This window comes from Takifugu flavidus, chromosome 22 (assembly GCF_003711565.1).
Source record: "Takifugu flavidus isolate HTHZ2018 chromosome 22, ASM371156v2, whole genome shotgun sequence".
NCBI classification, from domain to species: domain Eukaryota; kingdom Metazoa; phylum Chordata; class Actinopteri; order Tetraodontiformes; family Tetraodontidae; genus Takifugu; species Takifugu flavidus.
The window spans coordinates 3,081,147-3,099,078 of record NC_079541.1 but is presented as its reverse complement, the minus strand read 5'-3'; the positions used below and the strand labels follow the sequence as shown (position 1 = coordinate 3,099,078).

Genomic DNA, 17,932 nt, shown 5'->3' with positions numbered 1-17,932 from the left:
TGCTTTTAATTTGTAAATCGTAACCGGATGTAGGTTCCCACGGGTGGAAGCTTCTGTTATTAAACGCTAATGCCTGTGACATGACTTTAGCTCCGAGTTGTGTTTACAACGTGAATAATGCGGCGTTACATTCGTGCACTGTTGCTGTGCACGGTGTTTGCCGTGTTTTCGGGGTTGTACGTTTACAATAAGCTACTTTACTCGGACTTGCCGGGACACAGGATTAAGAGCGGTTTCGCGACACCCAGAGCCCCCGGAGACAAAACTCGGCCCGGAACCCCACACTGGTACAATAGGTATGGAGGCATCTTTAAATCTCAGGAGCTATAACAGACTGTTGTGACTCAAACTGCGTTTTAAAATTATATACATGGCTACAGGTGTTGCTAGCTCCGCAGCTGTAGCCCCGTCGTGATGTAAAGGAATGTGGTGCAGTAAAGTGGTCGGTCGAATGCGATACAAGGCAGGATTTAACGCCATAAACCAGAGATTATACTTGCAATTGTTAATAACATTTATTTTAGATGATTTCTTTATCAGCTGTTATCATAGTGGCATCACAGCGATGTATTTTACCTTCAATAAACTAGTTTTAATAAAGGGTCGTAAAGCAGCATTATTGAGGTGTCGTGATTTACGGTGAAAGTGTATTACAATCTGTGAAATGTTGTTTTTTTAAACCAAATATGGTCTCAATAATTTCAATTTCCATCATTCGTGTTGCTGCCCAGGTACATCATGCGACAGCAGAGTCAGGGAGAGGCCACCGGTCTGGGCCGGCCCGACACCCCCATGCACCTCGCTGTGGTGACCTGTGGAGACCGGCTGGAAGAGACCCTCACCATGATCAAGTCTGCCATCCTTTTCAGTATCAGGCACCTCCACCTGCACATCTTCGCTGAAGATCAGCTTCACGCCAGCTTCATGGAAGCAGTGAGCTTTAAATACTTCCTCTGGCATCATTTTTGGACCACTCCCTGTTGTGGTCAATAACATACTGATCGTTGTTCCCAGTTGGAGTCCTGGCCAGACATGATCCGCTCCAAGTTCAGCTACACACTCTACTCTATCAGCTTCCCTGAGGACAACGCAGCAGAGTGGAAGAAACTCTTCAAACCTTGTGCTTCTCAGAGGCTTTTCCTACCTGTATGTTCATCTAAAAACCAGAATTCTATTTATAAATCACTGGACTTTAGAGTTTCATGTCCTCTTTCGCACATGTCTTTGCAGCTTATTCTAAAGGACATCGACTCGATTGTGTACGTCGACTCCGACATCCTCTTCCTCCAGCCCATGGATCACCTGTGGGCATTTCTTTCAAAATTTACCCCTTCCCAGCTAGCGGCGATGGCGCCGGAGCACGAGGAACCCCGCATCGCCTGGTACAGCCGCTTCGCCCGTCACCCCTTCTATGGCCGGACGGGGGTCAATTCAGGCGTGATGCTCATGAACATGACCAGGATGAGGAGCGTGTCGTTTAAGGTACAGGTGCGCATCTTCATAGTGGCCACAAGATGGCGACATTGCATTGTTGTCTGACGTGTGTGTGTGTGTGTGTGTGTCTGCTGACAGAATGATATGACATCTGTGGGGCTGCAGTGGGAGGAACTTCTGATGCCTCTGCTTCAAAAATACAAGCTCAACATCACCTGGGGAGACCAGGATCTTCTCAATATCGTTTTCCACCACAACCCTGGTATGGCTGCACACGGTCACATTTCACAATGCATCATTGTGCGCATCCGCAGTCTTTCTAGCCTTTAAACTCACAATTGTTCTATCAAATTTAAGGGATTTTGTTTTTATTCCCTGCTCCTAGAGCGCCTGTTGGAGTTCCCTTGCAAGTGGAATTACCGTCCAGATCACTGCATCTACGGCAGCAACTGCGCGTCAGCAGAGGAGAGCGGCGTCTACATGCTGCACGGGAACAGAGGCGTCTACCACGACCACAAACAGCCTGCCTTCAGGGCCGTTTATGAAGCCATACAAAAGGTGGGCACCACTCTGCATCCGGGTTCAGTTCAGCTCACTCTGACCTGGCTCATGTCTGCTTGTTTCAACCTTTTGATGAAGAAAGGAGTTTAAAAGCCAATTTTGGGAACCAACTGTTCAAAAACTGGCCTTCGCCCAAGTCTCCCGGGAGTGTTTAAGTAGAAGAAAAGAGCTTTCTGGGCATTTTACACTGTTGGAAGTGTAATTTAGGACAAACTATGAGAGGAGCCCTTTAATAACCCCAGCCACACAGCTGATCTCTGTCCCGCACCCCCGGGATGGGATCCTGGATGGCAATAAAACACAAACCCCCACCATTTTCTGGCTTGGGTGGAGGCCGATTCCCCCCACGAGGATAATTATGTTTTGTTTACCAGTGCTGCATTGATAGTGGAAACAGTAGCATTTCCTAAATGATGGCATCAACATTTGGGCTCTCGGTGCTTCCTCAGCAGTGATCTATACATTATCCAGGGCCTGTAGCCAGAACGGGGATCCAGTATAGATCAGCGTACTCCTGTGTGTCACTGTTGGGACGCGTGAAACCAACAGTTTCTCCCCCAATTGTCCAGTGGGAGATTGATACTTTTGTGTGAGTGGTGATAAGTCAAAAGGGCAGAGGATCACAGACTCATGGCGGCAGTTTGAGAACGCTAAAGAGCGACGTTCCACCAGAGTTACAGACTGGCAAACTGTGAGCAGCGCTCAGAGAGCCGCTTAAATACACCAGCAGGGGCTGATTACCCATCTGGCTCCGGTGGGGGGAGGGGCGAAGGCTAAAGAGGTTCAACCTCCCCGTGTCTGCGCTGATTGGGTGTTGGCTTGTTGGGTCGGCTCTGAGATTGGTGCGCGCTTTAAAGCTGGTTCTCGTCTGAAAAGGAACCCCCACCTCTCACCGAAGTCCATCAGTCCCACCTGTTGAACTCAGGTGCTCTGAATCCGCTCATTTATTTGTCACACACACACACACACACACACACACACACACACACACACACAGTGTGTCTGTTGTTAAAGCCCCCCCACTCCCCCCTGCAGTTAAACCTTTACAGCCGATGGTGCGTTTAGCGCCTCGCCAGATCAATACAGCAACTGTAAACGCCAGTTTACGAGCAGCCGGCGCACGTGCGCGCACGCGCTAGTAAAGCCAGAAAAGCTCCTTTCGCGCCCCAGCCACGAGCAAATGAGCAGCGTGAAAAAGTGCAATTTCCCTTTGATTTCCTCGGAGCGTCGTAAAGGCTGCTCCGTTGCGGAGCAGACGGGATATTTCTGCGTAATCCCTGTTTAAACAGCCTTCATGATTCGTCCAGATTAATCAGGGCCTGTCTGAGTTTATGAGGGGTTTGGTTTTATTTGCAGTACTCTTTCGGCGCTGACCCGGTGAAGACCCTCCTGGAACCCCTGGAGGAGGAGCTGTCAAAGACGACGCACACCTACTGCGGGAAAAACCACCCGCTCTTCACCAAGAGGCTGTCACGCAGCCTGGAAGGCGTGAGAGGGAGGATCTCACGTGGAAGGTGACAGAAAAGCTCCCCCAAGACCACGAAAGTAGTCAAAATAACCCCTAAAATGGGGTTTTATGACCATACATCTGCATCCCGCCGCCACAGGTGGTAGCGCGCTGCTCGGAGCGGTTTGGTTGCTAGTGACTGTTGCCATGGCGCAGAAAGGATTCCAATTTTAAGAGTAGCTCTCGACTTTCCATATTGGAGGTTTCTTTTGTTTTTATGAGCTCTTATAAAAAGACAGAGGAGCTTTTCAATAAGGCCTGTTCCCGTGAGGCACTGGACCAAGCCTCTTCATTACCACCAGGACAGACGAGGAGGAGCTGGATGAAAAACACCGTGTGTGTGTGTGTGTGTGTGTGTGTGTGGGGGGTGGTGGGGGTCAGATAAAAGCAGAAAAAAAAACAGGAAATGATGTTTGGGTCAATGTTTCACCTGGGGTTTAATGTAATGGTGAACGGTGCTGCGTGATGTTTACATTTCTAGAGACAAGGTGTCATTTATATCTTTTCTAGCTGTTAGAATGCTGGATAAAAAAGAAACATGTCGTCATCCCTATGGCGATGACAAAGTGGACGTTTATGGAGCCACGAAAAGTTGCAGCCAAACCTGGGAAGAAAGTGCTCGTGTGAATGTGAAAACAACTCGGTGGGTGTGGGTTTGGACATGGGTGAGTGGATGACGAGTGATTATAGGATGACAGAATTTTTCTGTTTTACGCTCTTGATGTCCAGGCTGCTCCTGAAGTGTCGGAATGTGAATAAGCTGCAAGTTTTCTGATACCAAAGTTGGTTTGTGGGTAACAGATCTGGATTTTGCACCATTGAATGTACTGTGGAGTCTGTGTTTACTTGAATATACTGATGTGGATGTTATGCTGAAAACAAAATATATTTTGGCCTGTTTAGATCCTTTTAGCTTTGGGGAAGTTGCACTGATTTCGTTGTACCACTAGAGGGCAGTGTGTTTTCTGATGTGTGACGGTATTGTAACGTGTAAAAACACCACTTAAAGACATTTAGATAATTATTTCGGGCTTCATCCTACTTCAAGACTTTAATGATTTTTATACCAATAAAGGACATATTTCTTAGTTGTTGTGTAATAACCTGGGCTCACCATAATTGATCTTTTGGTTCCATCACCTTCTTGAGCCGATCAATAGACTCCAGTAAGAATCCAGTTTGCTTCAGCACCAAGATGCACATAAAGTATCAGTCATGGCCCAATAACGCAGCCATGCTGGCGCCTGTCTGCGATATTGCACAGCACTGATGAAAGAGAATGAGCTCAACGCTTGTTCCCATTTGAGGAGGGATGGGAACATCCATTTATTGCCCCACTTTGATCCATTTGCCCCAGTTCATCACAATATATCTGTACGAGACCTTTGCATTTACCTTCAATGACACAGAATCCGAGCGTCACGGTGAAAAATTCAATCTCGCCTATCCACCGGGGATTCATTTTTACCAGAAGCGACATCTTTTGTGGCCTAATAAATAACTTTTTTGTTGTATTCCAGCTGGACGAGAAACATTCAAAATAAATTGCGACCTCCAGGATTTAGACGGGGGTCAGAGTGGGTATGAGGATGGGGGGAAACGGATACAGGCCGGAATGAATGAGTGTGCCATTGTGGGTGCTGTAGTGGGAAAAACGAATCCGAGGAAGGCTGGCCATTTTTCTATTGTGGCAGTGCAGAATGTTTTGGTTGGAGAGACGAGTGTAGTCGGAGGACAGAGAAAAGGCTGATGGAGTGCGCTATTGATGGGGGAAAAGAGCAGGCCTTCGTAGCCAATAAAGCAATTAGGCTCCCTTTGTTGCTTCAGAGCACCGTCTCTTGGACGCCGGTGCCCTGAAAACAGAGTTGGACCTCAAAACGGTGTCATCAAATGAAAACCGATAGATTTCCGGGGAAATGTTCCACCGCTGAGGGATTGAGCCTGAAATAGGGAGCTAATTAAAAACTGTAATCAATAACCAACCGCTCTCATTTACTCTTTATTCCACTGTCCCAAAACCCCTTGTGTAATTCTGAAAAAGCTGTAAACAACTCAGGTATTTAACGGGCTTAATGAAAGATCATTATTTCGTCAAGCAAAGCGGCCAAAACAAGAAGAATTTGATCTGTTTTTAATTTCATGTGTTGCTTTGTGGCAAAATCAAAGAGTAAAGATTAATGCAGCGTGGAGCGCTAACACAATGGTTGAAACCTTACTCTGACAAAAGACCAATATTCTTTCTTTCTTTTTGCATCTATTTGCTAAATACTCTTCCTCACAGCTGGGATTTATCATCTAATTAGCTTGTAGGAGTCGCAGCCTGCCGTGGCTGCGAAACAGGGTTGGAAATCAGAAAAACACTCCAACTAAGTGTGCTGAAAAGTATCACTTTTGACATCTGCTTATAGTATAGTGTGTCATGTAATCCAACATTTTTTGTTTTCCTGTTGGTACTTAGATCTATTTTTTGTCCATATCTTCACACAAACTCGTGACCAGACCAGGGAGATCAGGCTGCAGAGTCTCTGTTGGCCACACGAGGGCGCGCATTTTAAAAGATAAACACAATATTAAGTAAACAGATTTATTCCTTTTTTGCCGAACTTTACTACAACCCCTCGAGCCATTGTTAATGTTTGTTTACGTTACCCATTACAAGAAAATCTAAATGCAGGGTTTTTTGGTTTGTTTTTTTAAAAAACAAATACAAACAATACTCGATCTCTAGACGTGACAATGGTATTCCTGCCGATCAAACTGCATTTTTTTTCCCAAATGACAATTGTAGGAGTTTGAATTAAACTACGAGCGTCGTCGTTGGATTTTCGGTTCCGTTTGTAGTTTCCACCATTCGACTTTCAAACGTTGAAAAACGCCGAAGAAGTGAAACGCGGAAGTAAAAAATGACGAATGCTTCCGCCCGAACGTTTTTTCTCATGTTTTAAAAACACCGAAGAACACAAACACTTAAGTTAAAATATGCCATAATTAATATTCGTTGCAAATATTTTAAAATAGGCAAAGAAGAGAAACGCGAAGGATCTTATTTCCATTTTTTATCTTTACGTTGATCTGGACACGCCGAAGAAGAGAATCCCGGAAGTGAATAAGCCAGGAGAGGGCGGAGTTATTGCGCAACACAGCTACGTTTTCCCCAATTAATTTAACAAATAAAGAAGACTAACAATAAGACTTCTGGTGGTTCCGCACATACATTTGTGAATTATCTCAGTTGACAGTTTGAATTAGTAAGAAGTGCTAATACTGAAACTCTAGTTCATAATTTGGGTACTTTTTTGAAGCAATAGCTATCTCATCCTATCCTTATTTTGATGGAACATGCTATTGTTCCTTCTATATTCGACTCTGACAGCTCTGAATACCACATATATACAGACTATAGAGGCACAAATGTTCAAACATGCCTCAGATGTTTCAGGCTCACACACATACACCAGGTCTCCCCCATGTGCGAGTGCGCTAATACAGTGTATCACAGTGATAGCTCACTCTGCGGGGGGTCATTTACATGTTGTAATAGGGTCTACATATCCTGCTGCAGGAGATGAGAGGGTGAGACGTGCAGGTCTGAACGTTCCCCGCAAACAGAATGTCATGTTCTGCCCTTCGCACTGACATGCGCGCAACTCCTGGGTATTTTTGACGCCCCCCATCATGGAATATGAGGACTTTCCTCCGCATCAGTGACCCGCTGCCATGGAGAGAGTGAGGGCTGTTTTCGGCAGATTGGGTTATTTACTTGGCTGCTTATTTCCCCCTGCTTGTGTTTGTCCAGCACCACAAAGCCACAAAGCCAAAATCACATAGAAATCCTGGACTCATGCCAGCGGGGGGGCCTTCTGTCTTCTCTTTCACTTCCTGCCTTCCCAATTCCTTTATCCACCTCTGCACAATTCCTACAAGAAAACGGTATCGGAAGCCCCAGATCCTCACGCCTGGACTCGTCTTTCCCTGCGCCCATCTGAGGTCGTGCACAGTTGGACATGGATGTACCCGGCGAGCTCAACAAAGGTGCTCGTTTGTTTTTTTACTCATCATTTATACTTGAGGATGGAAGGAGAGGAAAATACTAACTAGTTGCTGTCTGGTCAGGTAACCGAGGCTTTTTTACCAAAACCGTGTTGTTAGCTTGGATTTTGAACAACAAAGGAGCATCTAGAAGGTATTGAAGATGGGTTATCAATAATCTCTTCAAAATATCCATTATTTCCTCAACACAGGAGGCGTAATTTAAAAACTCACCTCATGAGATTGATTTTCTGCACAGAAAATCATTTGTATGCACATGTGAATAATGCAGAGTGAGAAGAGAACGGACACACGCACGCTCCATTAACCCTCACGACTTCCAACTGGGGCAGAGGAAGTGCTTAATGACGATGACCACATTGCTTTTATATCCAAACGTTCCCTGACCCCTCCTCCTCTTTTCCCTGCCTCAACGTCCAACAATAAATTTTGCATTACTGCTGGGCTCAAACGGGTCTGATGGCGTTAGCGTGTGCTTCCGTGAGGCCACGCGCCCGTGATTGTTTGTTCACGTTGCTAGCATGTGAAGTGTATGTCTTTATTGGATTTCAGGGAAGATTCCATCTTATTTTTTACCTTTCTTCTTTTTTACACCACTCCACAACACACACATACACACACACACACGCACGCACACACACAGTTTTCACTTAGGTAATTAAAGTGGTGATGAATGGAGTCCGCCTGGACTCTGGAGCTCTATTGTAGAGCCACCTGTCCCATGATAGACAGCAATTACCTGTCAGCCTGGAGGGAAGATCACAGCTATTGTCTGTGTGCATAAAATGAACAAGTGTGTGTGTTAAAAAAAGCATGTCTGTCTTGCATTGCATATTCATCTAACCTTTAATGCTTCACAGCGCTAAAGGTTCAATTTATGTGTGTCATATTGTGCACATTATGTCTCCTCCTCAATCTAATCTGACCCAAAGCCATGTTTCCGTCATTAGCGATATTCCCCCTGTGTTAGTGCCTCCTATTGGTCGCAGGAGTGACGGCTGAGGTGTTGGTGCACTGTGGCGTGCATTAGCATTAGCAGCTAATGTTATTGCCCCTTTTGTCCGGTTATTTTTGTTGCAGTTGTGATTTTTCACACTATAAATCATCTTTCTGCTCCTGGAGGGCAGCGTCTGGCTCCACCTAGCGCTGGAGACTCTGCTGCTGAGAGAAGATCTGCGGCTGTAGACGGACCATCTGAGTTCTTTTCTCTCCCCTTCAGCTCCAGGGACTCACATCCGAGACCGTGGCACAGCTGAGTTCGCTGCTGCAGCCAAGAACTCTGCCTCCAACCGGCGATTGTTTCTCCCCCGAACCACGTGGTGTTTGGTTTTTAGTCATTCTAAATTCTCAGCAAACTCACCCACCCACCCACTTGTTGTCGACCCAGTGAGCTGAGGTGTTTGTGTGAAGACAACAGCTTGTCGAAGCTCGTTTTCTGCCTGAAATTCATAGCAATTTACACCCGGGCCCATTCTACGGAGACAGGCGTGGGATTATTCTGCTCGGACACACATGTGAGGCTTTGAACGAAGCAACATGGATGGCACCACGGGGGGTTGTGCAGCATCCAATTCTCAGATCCGTCGAGGTGGAGAAAGACGTCAACGAAGCCTTATCACATCTGTTCCCATGATGATAAGTCTTCTGGGTTAATTACAGTCCTCTGCAGCCACACGAAAACACACATATATTCTCCATCTACATCTTTGTTTCCCCAGGTATTAGCATTGGCGGCGCATAGCTAGCTGCCTTGCTTAGAAAGTACAAGCACCACAGCACGGTTTCCTGGTCGCTGTAATCAAATGCAATCAAAGTTTATCAGCGCTGGCGATCGGGCTCAGCGCTCTTGATGTTCCGCAGGGCGGATGCGAGACAGGACACGAGGCCGAGCGCTGTGATCCATCACTGATCGCGCTAACGATGTTTCCTAATGGAGGAAAACTGAAAAGGAGATAATTGGGAAAAGTCATCTGAGTCACCAGTCGAGGGCCTTGGCCCACTTTAGCATGTCGCAAACGTCGCTGCGCCATTGAGAGGCGCAGCGCGGCCAGTGTTTGCCTCGGATGATGAAAGCGGGGTGAAACGGATGCCCTGAGACTCCGATAGAACTCTTCTTCACAAGGACTCCATCATAACGAAGTTAATGAGTTGAAATGAGAAATTAATTTCGCATTCCAGGGAAGATTGGCCTGAGGGATGGAGCCATTAGCCATGAGGCTAACGCTCTTCGGTGAACTCTGTTGGTCCAATTAAAGATGCACAATTTCTCTTGTTCGGTCTCACATTATTTGATCTAAAGGGACGTTCGTGACTTGTGTGTTTACCAAGAAACTTTTATTTATCTGTTCAGGAAAAGGCGGCGTCAACAGACAGCAGCTGTGATCCACGTGGGCGGCTCCCATCATAAGTCATCCCGGCCTCGTTACGCTAATGTTGCTGAGCGCTTAATTTCTTTTTGATTCAGTGCCGTCGTAAAAAGACGCACTCGGCGTGGACGTGCGCGATATTTCAGGCGCCCGGCCCCGCGGCGTGCTTGCCGCCGGTGTCGGATTGCTCGACGTTGATTAAAGCTTTAAATTTTGATCAGCGGTGATTGAGGCTCTAAATAGTCAGGTGCGATTAAGCCGTCATGGAAGTCATTAGCCGCTTCCTGTTCTTGATAGACAGTTGACACATTCCCCATTTTTGTCGGTCAATTAAAGCACCAATTTTTGCTCACTTTTCCAGCTGACGAGGATGAAAACGCACGTGCGCGAAGCGTTGCACACTTTTGTCCAAGACAAGACAAAAGTATTCTGCAAATATGCGAGATTAACCAAAAGAATTTGGTTGGACGCCATTTTTATACATGCTAAAAAGTCTTTTTCAGGTCAGGAGAGATTTTGTTTAGAATTAGAGCCCTGCAGAGGAGTAATTATGGCATTAATTCAAGCGAGGATGAGCTCTCGGGGGATAAACACCGCTCTAAAACAAAGAGGGATTAATAATGAAATGATGAGACATGGACCATCAGAGGACGATGCCCAGGGAGGGGAAGCTGAGATTCAAAGATGTGGACAAGCAAAGATTTAATCACTTCATCTGATTGCTATTTGAAAGTCATGAATCTCAATTAGCAGACATTAGGATCTTTTTTTCTGGCCTGCTCGTCAACCGGATTCAGGATACACAAAAGAGCTAAAATCGGCCGATCTTCGGGGCGCTCGACTGATATTAAATGACTGTCTTTCTCGGCCGCTGCTGCTGTTGTTGGCCCCTTTTGTCTTATAATTAATGATTTCCTATCTTCGTGTCTTAGTCAGCAGCACTAGTTCCATGCTAGCTACCGTGTCCTGGATCCTATTGTGTCCCCCAATTAGGGCTGAATGGTTGGACAATGGGTCTTGTAACCCTGCCTTTTCTCTCAGCTTCCAGGTTTTCCTTCATTCTCTGCCGCAGGTTTCTCAACATGGCCGTCTTTGTAACCACCCGCTCGCTCTGAACCTCAATTATTAACACACCAAACGGTTGTCTTGGTTACCTGCAGATAAGCAGCGGGGCTAATTCAGTTACTTTGTTATCTTGGCAGTTGGAAGATAAAATAAAAGACGAAGGCAAATCTCATAAGCCGCGTTGACGTATAGTCCTTCTCTGCGCATGATTAGCTTGACAGATTAGCTTGTTTTGCAAGTGACAACATTATCAATATGCTTTTGATTGTGTTTTTCTAAAAAAAAACATATTTAAAATCCTTTTGTAGCAGAAATTCACAGCCGCCATGGTTTCCGCGGCTCCTCTTTAGCATCACCTGGGGTGGTTTTGAGGAGATGCTAATCAACGATTCAGTTTGATAATATGTATATGAAATATTCACTCTTGCTCCGCTCTCTTCCCTCCTCATCCAGTCTTTTTTTCCCCTCCTTGCATCCCTCTGTAAGCGGCACGCTCCTCACATCAGGGCGTCTGATATCGTCAAAGGTTCTCATTGAAAGGCTTCTGTTTGCGGGCAACGTTGGGGAATCACACGGATCCCACTTGACAGCGGCGTGCCGCCATCCAACGCCTCTCACCTGAGGCACGGGCGCAGACGTCCTTCAAAACCATCTGCCCGTCATCCACTAATTGATTTGTCCTTGGTTGGAGGTGTCTCTTGGTCCTTCGGGGAGAATCTGTGTTTTGACAGGTTCTTGTTCCGTCCTTGTTTTTTAAAAGGGCGGAACCTGGAGTACAAGACGCTCTCTGCAGCCTGGGGGGGGGGGGCGGTGGGGGCGGGGGCGGATTAGCCTTCATCGTGATGCGTTTAAATGAAATAGCATTTGCATCTGGAAATCTGGTTTGTTTTGCTCGTGCTTCAGAGAACATGAAGTGCTCCTCTGCAGTACCTCCTGCCCCCCAGTAGCTTCTCAACCGGGGGGGAGCACTTTCCAGTCTGGAGGGACTTGTGCTAAAATGCTAGTAAGTACCTCAGGAGGGGGGGGCTGGTGGTCTCCCTGCCTTTTAATAGGGCCTGATATCATTTCAAAAGCTGGTTCCTATCATCAGAAGTCAGGTGCCTCAAGCATTTGAATGAAGAGTGCGTTTTCTTGCTTATGCTCCTCTGCAGCAACATGGCGGCGAACCTCCTGCGTACACATGGGTGCTGTGTATCAGCGTGAAGGCGATGATTAATTCAGGAAGAAGGGAATTACTCAAAAAGAAAGACTGAAGGTGGGGTGTTTAGTTTGAGCTCAACGGCCATGAGGGATTTTCACATAACTGTATGTGTATCCCCTCCTCAACAACGTAGCACCAAGATCTTTTCAAAATGTTCAAACTTAGTAACGTTTGAAGAGAATAAACCATGGAATTCAAAATGTCATTTGATTGTGAGGAAAATGTTACTTGGATAACATAAAGTAGCTTCAGTAAACACATATTTCATCACATGTCGAAGCATTTTCGTCGAGTCGTGTGACTCAGTTGGCTTTAGCACAAATAAAAGAACACTCAGCACCAATTATCAGCACTGACTTGGTATTAAACTGCCTGAGAAGAGCCTCCACCGGCATCCCGGGCCTCCTCATTAGCATACAGCCTTGTGTGTGTGCAGCTCTCTCGAACGATCCGCCAATAATTGCTTTGGCTCTGATGTCGAATCGCCAAAACGCGCGGACCTGCTAACGTATCGGTGTTGGCAGAGGTTAAAAGCTCGCATCGACATTAAAATGTAATTAAGATTTCACTGCATGCTGGAGACAAAACCAACAACGGTTCATCGTATGTTTGCATTTTTAAAGTCTGCAGCCCAACTGGGAACTACTGCAGCCTACGTGAGGCATGGAGCCTGTTTTTACCACATTCATACAATCAGTCCTCTGCCTTTGACCCAGACCTGCAAATGACACACAATATGTGTGCATGTGCACATCTAATGCACGACTGTAGCAGCCGGCAGCCATCCTACCGACTTGTTGTGGCAGGGACTTGAACTGGTGACCCTTGGGTTCCCAGGCTAACTCCCCTATGGAGCCTTTACAATATCACCACAGGCAGTTAAGGGTTTACAGGGGTTTAAAAAATGCAGTTTTCATTTTTAGATCGGACCTGGGATTGTGATTTTGACTGTTCCTGGGAGGTTCTGGGCTTCAGGGAAACCAGCAACCATTTGCATTTAGATTGTATGTTGCCTCACAATGCAGACTTATGGCCCCCACGATTGAGGGAGGGACGAGCACGAGGACTCTGGAGATAGAAGGTGCGTTTATTCTGTTTGTGCGGGCACCAGCGGAGGTTGTGTGGTGTTAATAGCCAAGTCTATTTCCCGCCCCTGGGCCTTCGCCCCGATAGGCGGGGAGGGATTGGAGGATTCGCGGACTTAACTGCGCTGTCGCTTGTTGCTTATTAGGTAGCCTCCACATCCCGAGAAGATCAGGGAGGTAAATAGAAGCTGCTTCCAGAAGGTGAATGGATGGATTACATGATTATAAAGAGGCCTGAACACAGATCTGAACCACTGCGAAACAAAATGGGCATTTCTAAATTGTAAAAGTCACCATTTATGCCTGTAAAAAATGTTTTTCCATCAAGTTGTGTGGTTCAGTTCAAATGCTGCGGCCCACTCGCACCACTCAGTCTGTGTTATTATTATTATTTCCAGTGTTTTTTCTGTGACATTTGCACACCACGCACGACTTGACAACTGCTAATTATCACGATCAAACCGAGGCTGCAGTAAATTTGTATGACCAAAAGTGAGTCCTCACCCACAGGATCCAATATGACGTCGGCCCACCTTTGGCAGCTATTACAGCTTCAGCTCTTCTGGGAAGGCTGTCCACAAGGTTGCTGAGTGTGTTTATAGGAATCTTCAAACATTCTTCCAAAAGCGCATTGGTGAGGTCACACACTGATGTTGGTGGAGAAGGCCTGGCTCCCAGTCTCCGCTCTAATTCATCCCAAAGGTGTTCTATCGGGTTCAGGTCAGGACTCATCCACGTCTTTATGGACCTTGCTTTGTGCACTGGTGCACAGTCATGTTGGAGGAGGAAGGGGCCCGCTCCAAACTGGTCCCACAAGGCTGGCAGCATGGACTTGTCCAAAATGTTTTGGTATCCTGGAGCATTCAAAGTTCCTTTCACAGGAACTAAGGGGCCAAGCCCAACTCCTGACAAACAACCCCACACCATAATTCCTCCTCTGCTGTTGTTCCCAAACTCTTCCATTTTCTTATAATAAAGCCGACAGTTGACTTTGGAATATTTAGGAGCAAGGCATCCTATGACAGTTCCACGCTGGAACTCACTGAGCTCCTGAGAGCGGCCCATTCTTCCCCAAATGTTTGTAGAAACAGTCTCCAGGCCTCAGTGCTTGATTCTATACACCTGTGGCCGGGCCAAGTGATTAGGACACCTGATTCTGATCATTTGGATGGGTGGCCAAATACTTTTGGCAATATAGTGTATTTACTGCATATTCGGCTGACATTTGCTGTATGGAAAAGCTCATAAGTGTAATTGATCAACAGTTGTCAACTGCCAACCAGCCTGTTTTGCTTGTTGTTATAGTTATATAGTTATTATTCTTGTGCTTTTAGTCTTTCGACATTTGCATCAACCTGATGCCTTTTATTGATTTTAACCTTCAAAGTGGGATTTAGTTACTGGAACTGCTTCCATTTGTGCTTTAAAAATCAAAAGTCCTGTTTTCCAAGTCAGCAAAGAAAGTCATAAGCTGCAACCTTGCTACAATAACAGACTTTAGAGGATTTTTCGTGAACACTTTTGAAGCCTTTTATACAGATTTGGAGGAGAAACCTCGTTGGAAAACAACTGTTTTCTTTAACCGTGTTAAAAGCAGACAGACAACGAGAGATAGAAACAAAGATAACTATCCGAAGGCTAATCAATGCGCTAACTCTCGTTTGTTGCTTAGCTGCTCATATTGATGTTCTGTTAATCAACAAAACCTGATAGAGATTTAAGTAGTCTGAGATTTGATTACAAAATACTGAAACCACTTAAAATGTGTGGTCAGGTTATCACTAATTTTATTAAAGCTCTAATTGGTCATTAGCGATCCATGCTAAACAAAAAGGGCACAGGAAACATAGCTGGTAAATGTATTAGCATCGTTATTGGCAGCCGCCACAATGCTAACGTTTGAGAGCAAACAGCCCTGGAACCAGCAGGAATTGACAAATTATGAGACATGCATCAATACAACTTCTAAATCGATCCAACTGTGGGATGACCCGTTTGTTTTAATCTTTATCTTAAAATGTGATTTTGTCACAAATGAAAAGGCGGCGAGAAGGCGTATTGATTTTCTGCTCATTCACCAGAGGTGGGGCGGCTCAGAGGAGCCCTTTGCTTATTAATTTTCGGCCTGATTTGCGTCCAAACGCGACGTCTCGTGATGTCTGATCAATGGCTAGGACAGAGTCGTGTCTCATTACCTGTCCTAATTTTTCACAGCTACAAAGGCTCTCTGCACCATCTGTGCACGTCCTCTGAAACACTCTCACCCTGCTTTGTATTTAAAATAATCCACTGGACAGGCTGGTCCTTATGGAAAACCTCTCACAAGCCGCTGAAATCAATTAGCTTTCAACAGGCCTGATGGCACTCAGTCCCATTACCAAATAGACCGTTGAGGGAGCTGGTCACGAGATTTCGGGATAGTAATCAAGCATGAAAAGACGTGCACAACAAGGATTCTGTGGCTTTATATCCAAAATGTTCTGATTTTTAGAGTTCCAAGAACAGGTTAAGTGTAAATACACTGTAAAAAGCGGCAAACCTGTCAGGGAACAGACACCATCGCCCTTAAAATTGGGATAAATTGACTTGTTCCTGTTTTTATTGCAATTTATTCACACAGTATAACGTCCAGGTTCCAAATATAAGAGAAACATGCAGTTTTACAGCTAGCTACATGGCACTTGTGGCTTTTCCTGATGGAGTCTTTGTTCTTCTATCAACCTAAATATCTGCATGTGTCCCATTGATAAAATGTCACTCACTGGAAAAGCTGGCCTGAGCTGTCCAACATTATCAGCGCCTCTTCCTTATCTACCGGACGTCAAAGGTTCAAATTTGTCTCGCAAAACCCAATAAGAGCAACTTCTGAAGTCGTCTTACAGCCTTGATTAAGGGAAATAAACCCATTTTTATGCTCATTTTTCCTTGAAACCGGCGGCTTTTTCCTCCTCTGGTGGAGCAATTGAGATTTTAAGACACAGCAAATTGCTGCTTTTATTAGCCGACCTTCCCAGTAACAGCAGTTTGCAGGAATGAAAACAGTTTTTTTCTCTTCACTTTCTACTCTGTTAAGTCGTGTTTTGACTCCCCAGGGGCAGAACACAGGCACAACACTGGGCCCATCTGCACGCCTGCAGTAAACCAGTAATAACTGGGCGAGATAAGGAGCAGTCAGCCGGATCAATAGTGGAGCACGTCGGTATCTAACCGAAGCCTTGAGCCCACAGGAGAGACCAAAACACAATATGTTTGTCTCCCAGGAAAAACCCGTGTCAGATCGGCTGGACTGTGAATCAACCTGCAAACAACTGCTACTGACAGTCCTCCGACGGGGGAGGACAGGTTTGATCGAGAACAACTACTGTGTGTGTGTGTGTGTGTGTGTGTGTGTGTGTGTGTGTGTGTGTGTGTGTGTGTGTGTGTGTATATGGGTCCTTTAGGATGTGGAAACAAAGAACCCACAAAAACAGTTGATTAGCACTGAAATGAGAGGAAAGACAACCTGAATCCCGGACCTCCGATATGACCACCCCTCATAAATCCCTTAGAGACATTCTTTAGTGTAACTGGCTGGAACAGTAAGGGTGATTTGAATTGATCCACAGGTGTATTACCCAAAAATGTCCGAGCGAAGACAGCCTAGGGGAAATATGGAAAACATGGATATTTGTCAGGCAGCAGACGAGAACCCAAATGCGACACCAGAGTTCAACTGAACACAGCTTTATTGTCAGGAATTGACAGGATTCACCGGGGAGCCGGCGGAATAGAATAGTCGGGGACAAGCAGGGTCGAGACCAGGCAGAAGGCAGACAGAATTTACCGGGGAGCAGACAGGACAGAATGGTCAGGAACAGGCAAGGTCGGAACCGGGCAGGCAAACAGGAAACCTCTGGAAAGTCATCAGAACCACAAACGACGATCTGGCAGGGAGGCAGCATAACTCCGGGAGCTAAGAAGGGAGCTCGTTATGGTCCTGATTTGTCACTGGTGCGCGGGGCGAACGAGGACTCAGGGGCGGGATTGCCCGCAGCTGTGACAGATATTAATAAATCCATACGAGTAAAACCTCACTTTTATCAACATTTCTGTCTTTCTGAGGTTCTTTCATGAGGGAAAGACAGTGAAAAATGTCCATTTTGTGATTTAGAAGACGGAGGGAGCCATTATCCCATAAATGAGGCTACGAAAAGAGAGTTAATGAATGGGTAATTATCAACCATTACCCATCCCCAATCAGTGATTTATTCCGTTGTACTCGATTACGCCGCACGTATCGGCGCCCTATTTTTGCTGGCGTTGGGACCCCAAACAGCCTTGATTGACTCCCCATCTGCACGTGCTTAATGCTGGAGAGAAAACTCCACATGTATCCAAAGAATAGGAACACCGCATCAATCGATCGGCCTCGGGGTGTATTTTGGGACAGCCTCTTTCAGTGCGGAAGGATGGGACTTATTTGTTTTTTAACAATTTCCAACACATCCGAGTCTTGTAGAGTAATCTGAGTATTTCCTGCTGAGGCCTGAAACTTTTAAACCAAGCATTAATATCTTTTTATGAAGCTGTACGTTCGGGACATATCACCTGACATGTGGATTATTGAAGGTTACAACCAGCTAGCATACAGGCTAACGTCCAGATCCACTTAATCGTCTGTACT

At 45.8% G+C, this 17,932-nt stretch overlaps 1 protein-coding gene across 2 annotated transcripts; it reads left to right on the top strand.

Moving 5' to 3' along the window:
* Positions 1-13: 13 nt before the first annotated feature.
* gxylt1b (glucoside xylosyltransferase 1b) lies at positions 14-4,590 on the top strand. Of its 2 annotated transcripts, XM_057023069.1 has the most exons (7): positions 17-296; positions 732-933; positions 1,015-1,146; positions 1,231-1,482; positions 1,573-1,696; positions 1,820-1,992; positions 3,352-4,590. In XM_057023069.1, exons 1-7 carry the CDS (start codon positions 118-120, stop codon positions 3,511-3,513), a joined length of 1,224 nt encoding a protein of 407 aa, XP_056879049.1. In that variant the 5' UTR covers positions 17-117; the 3' UTR covers positions 3,514-4,590. The 2 variants fall into 2 exon arrangements, with proteins under 2 accessions (XP_056879048.1, XP_056879049.1); XM_057023068.1 differs by having other exon boundaries at positions 14-296; positions 1,015-1,482.
* Positions 4,591-17,932: the final 13,342 nt, after the last annotated feature.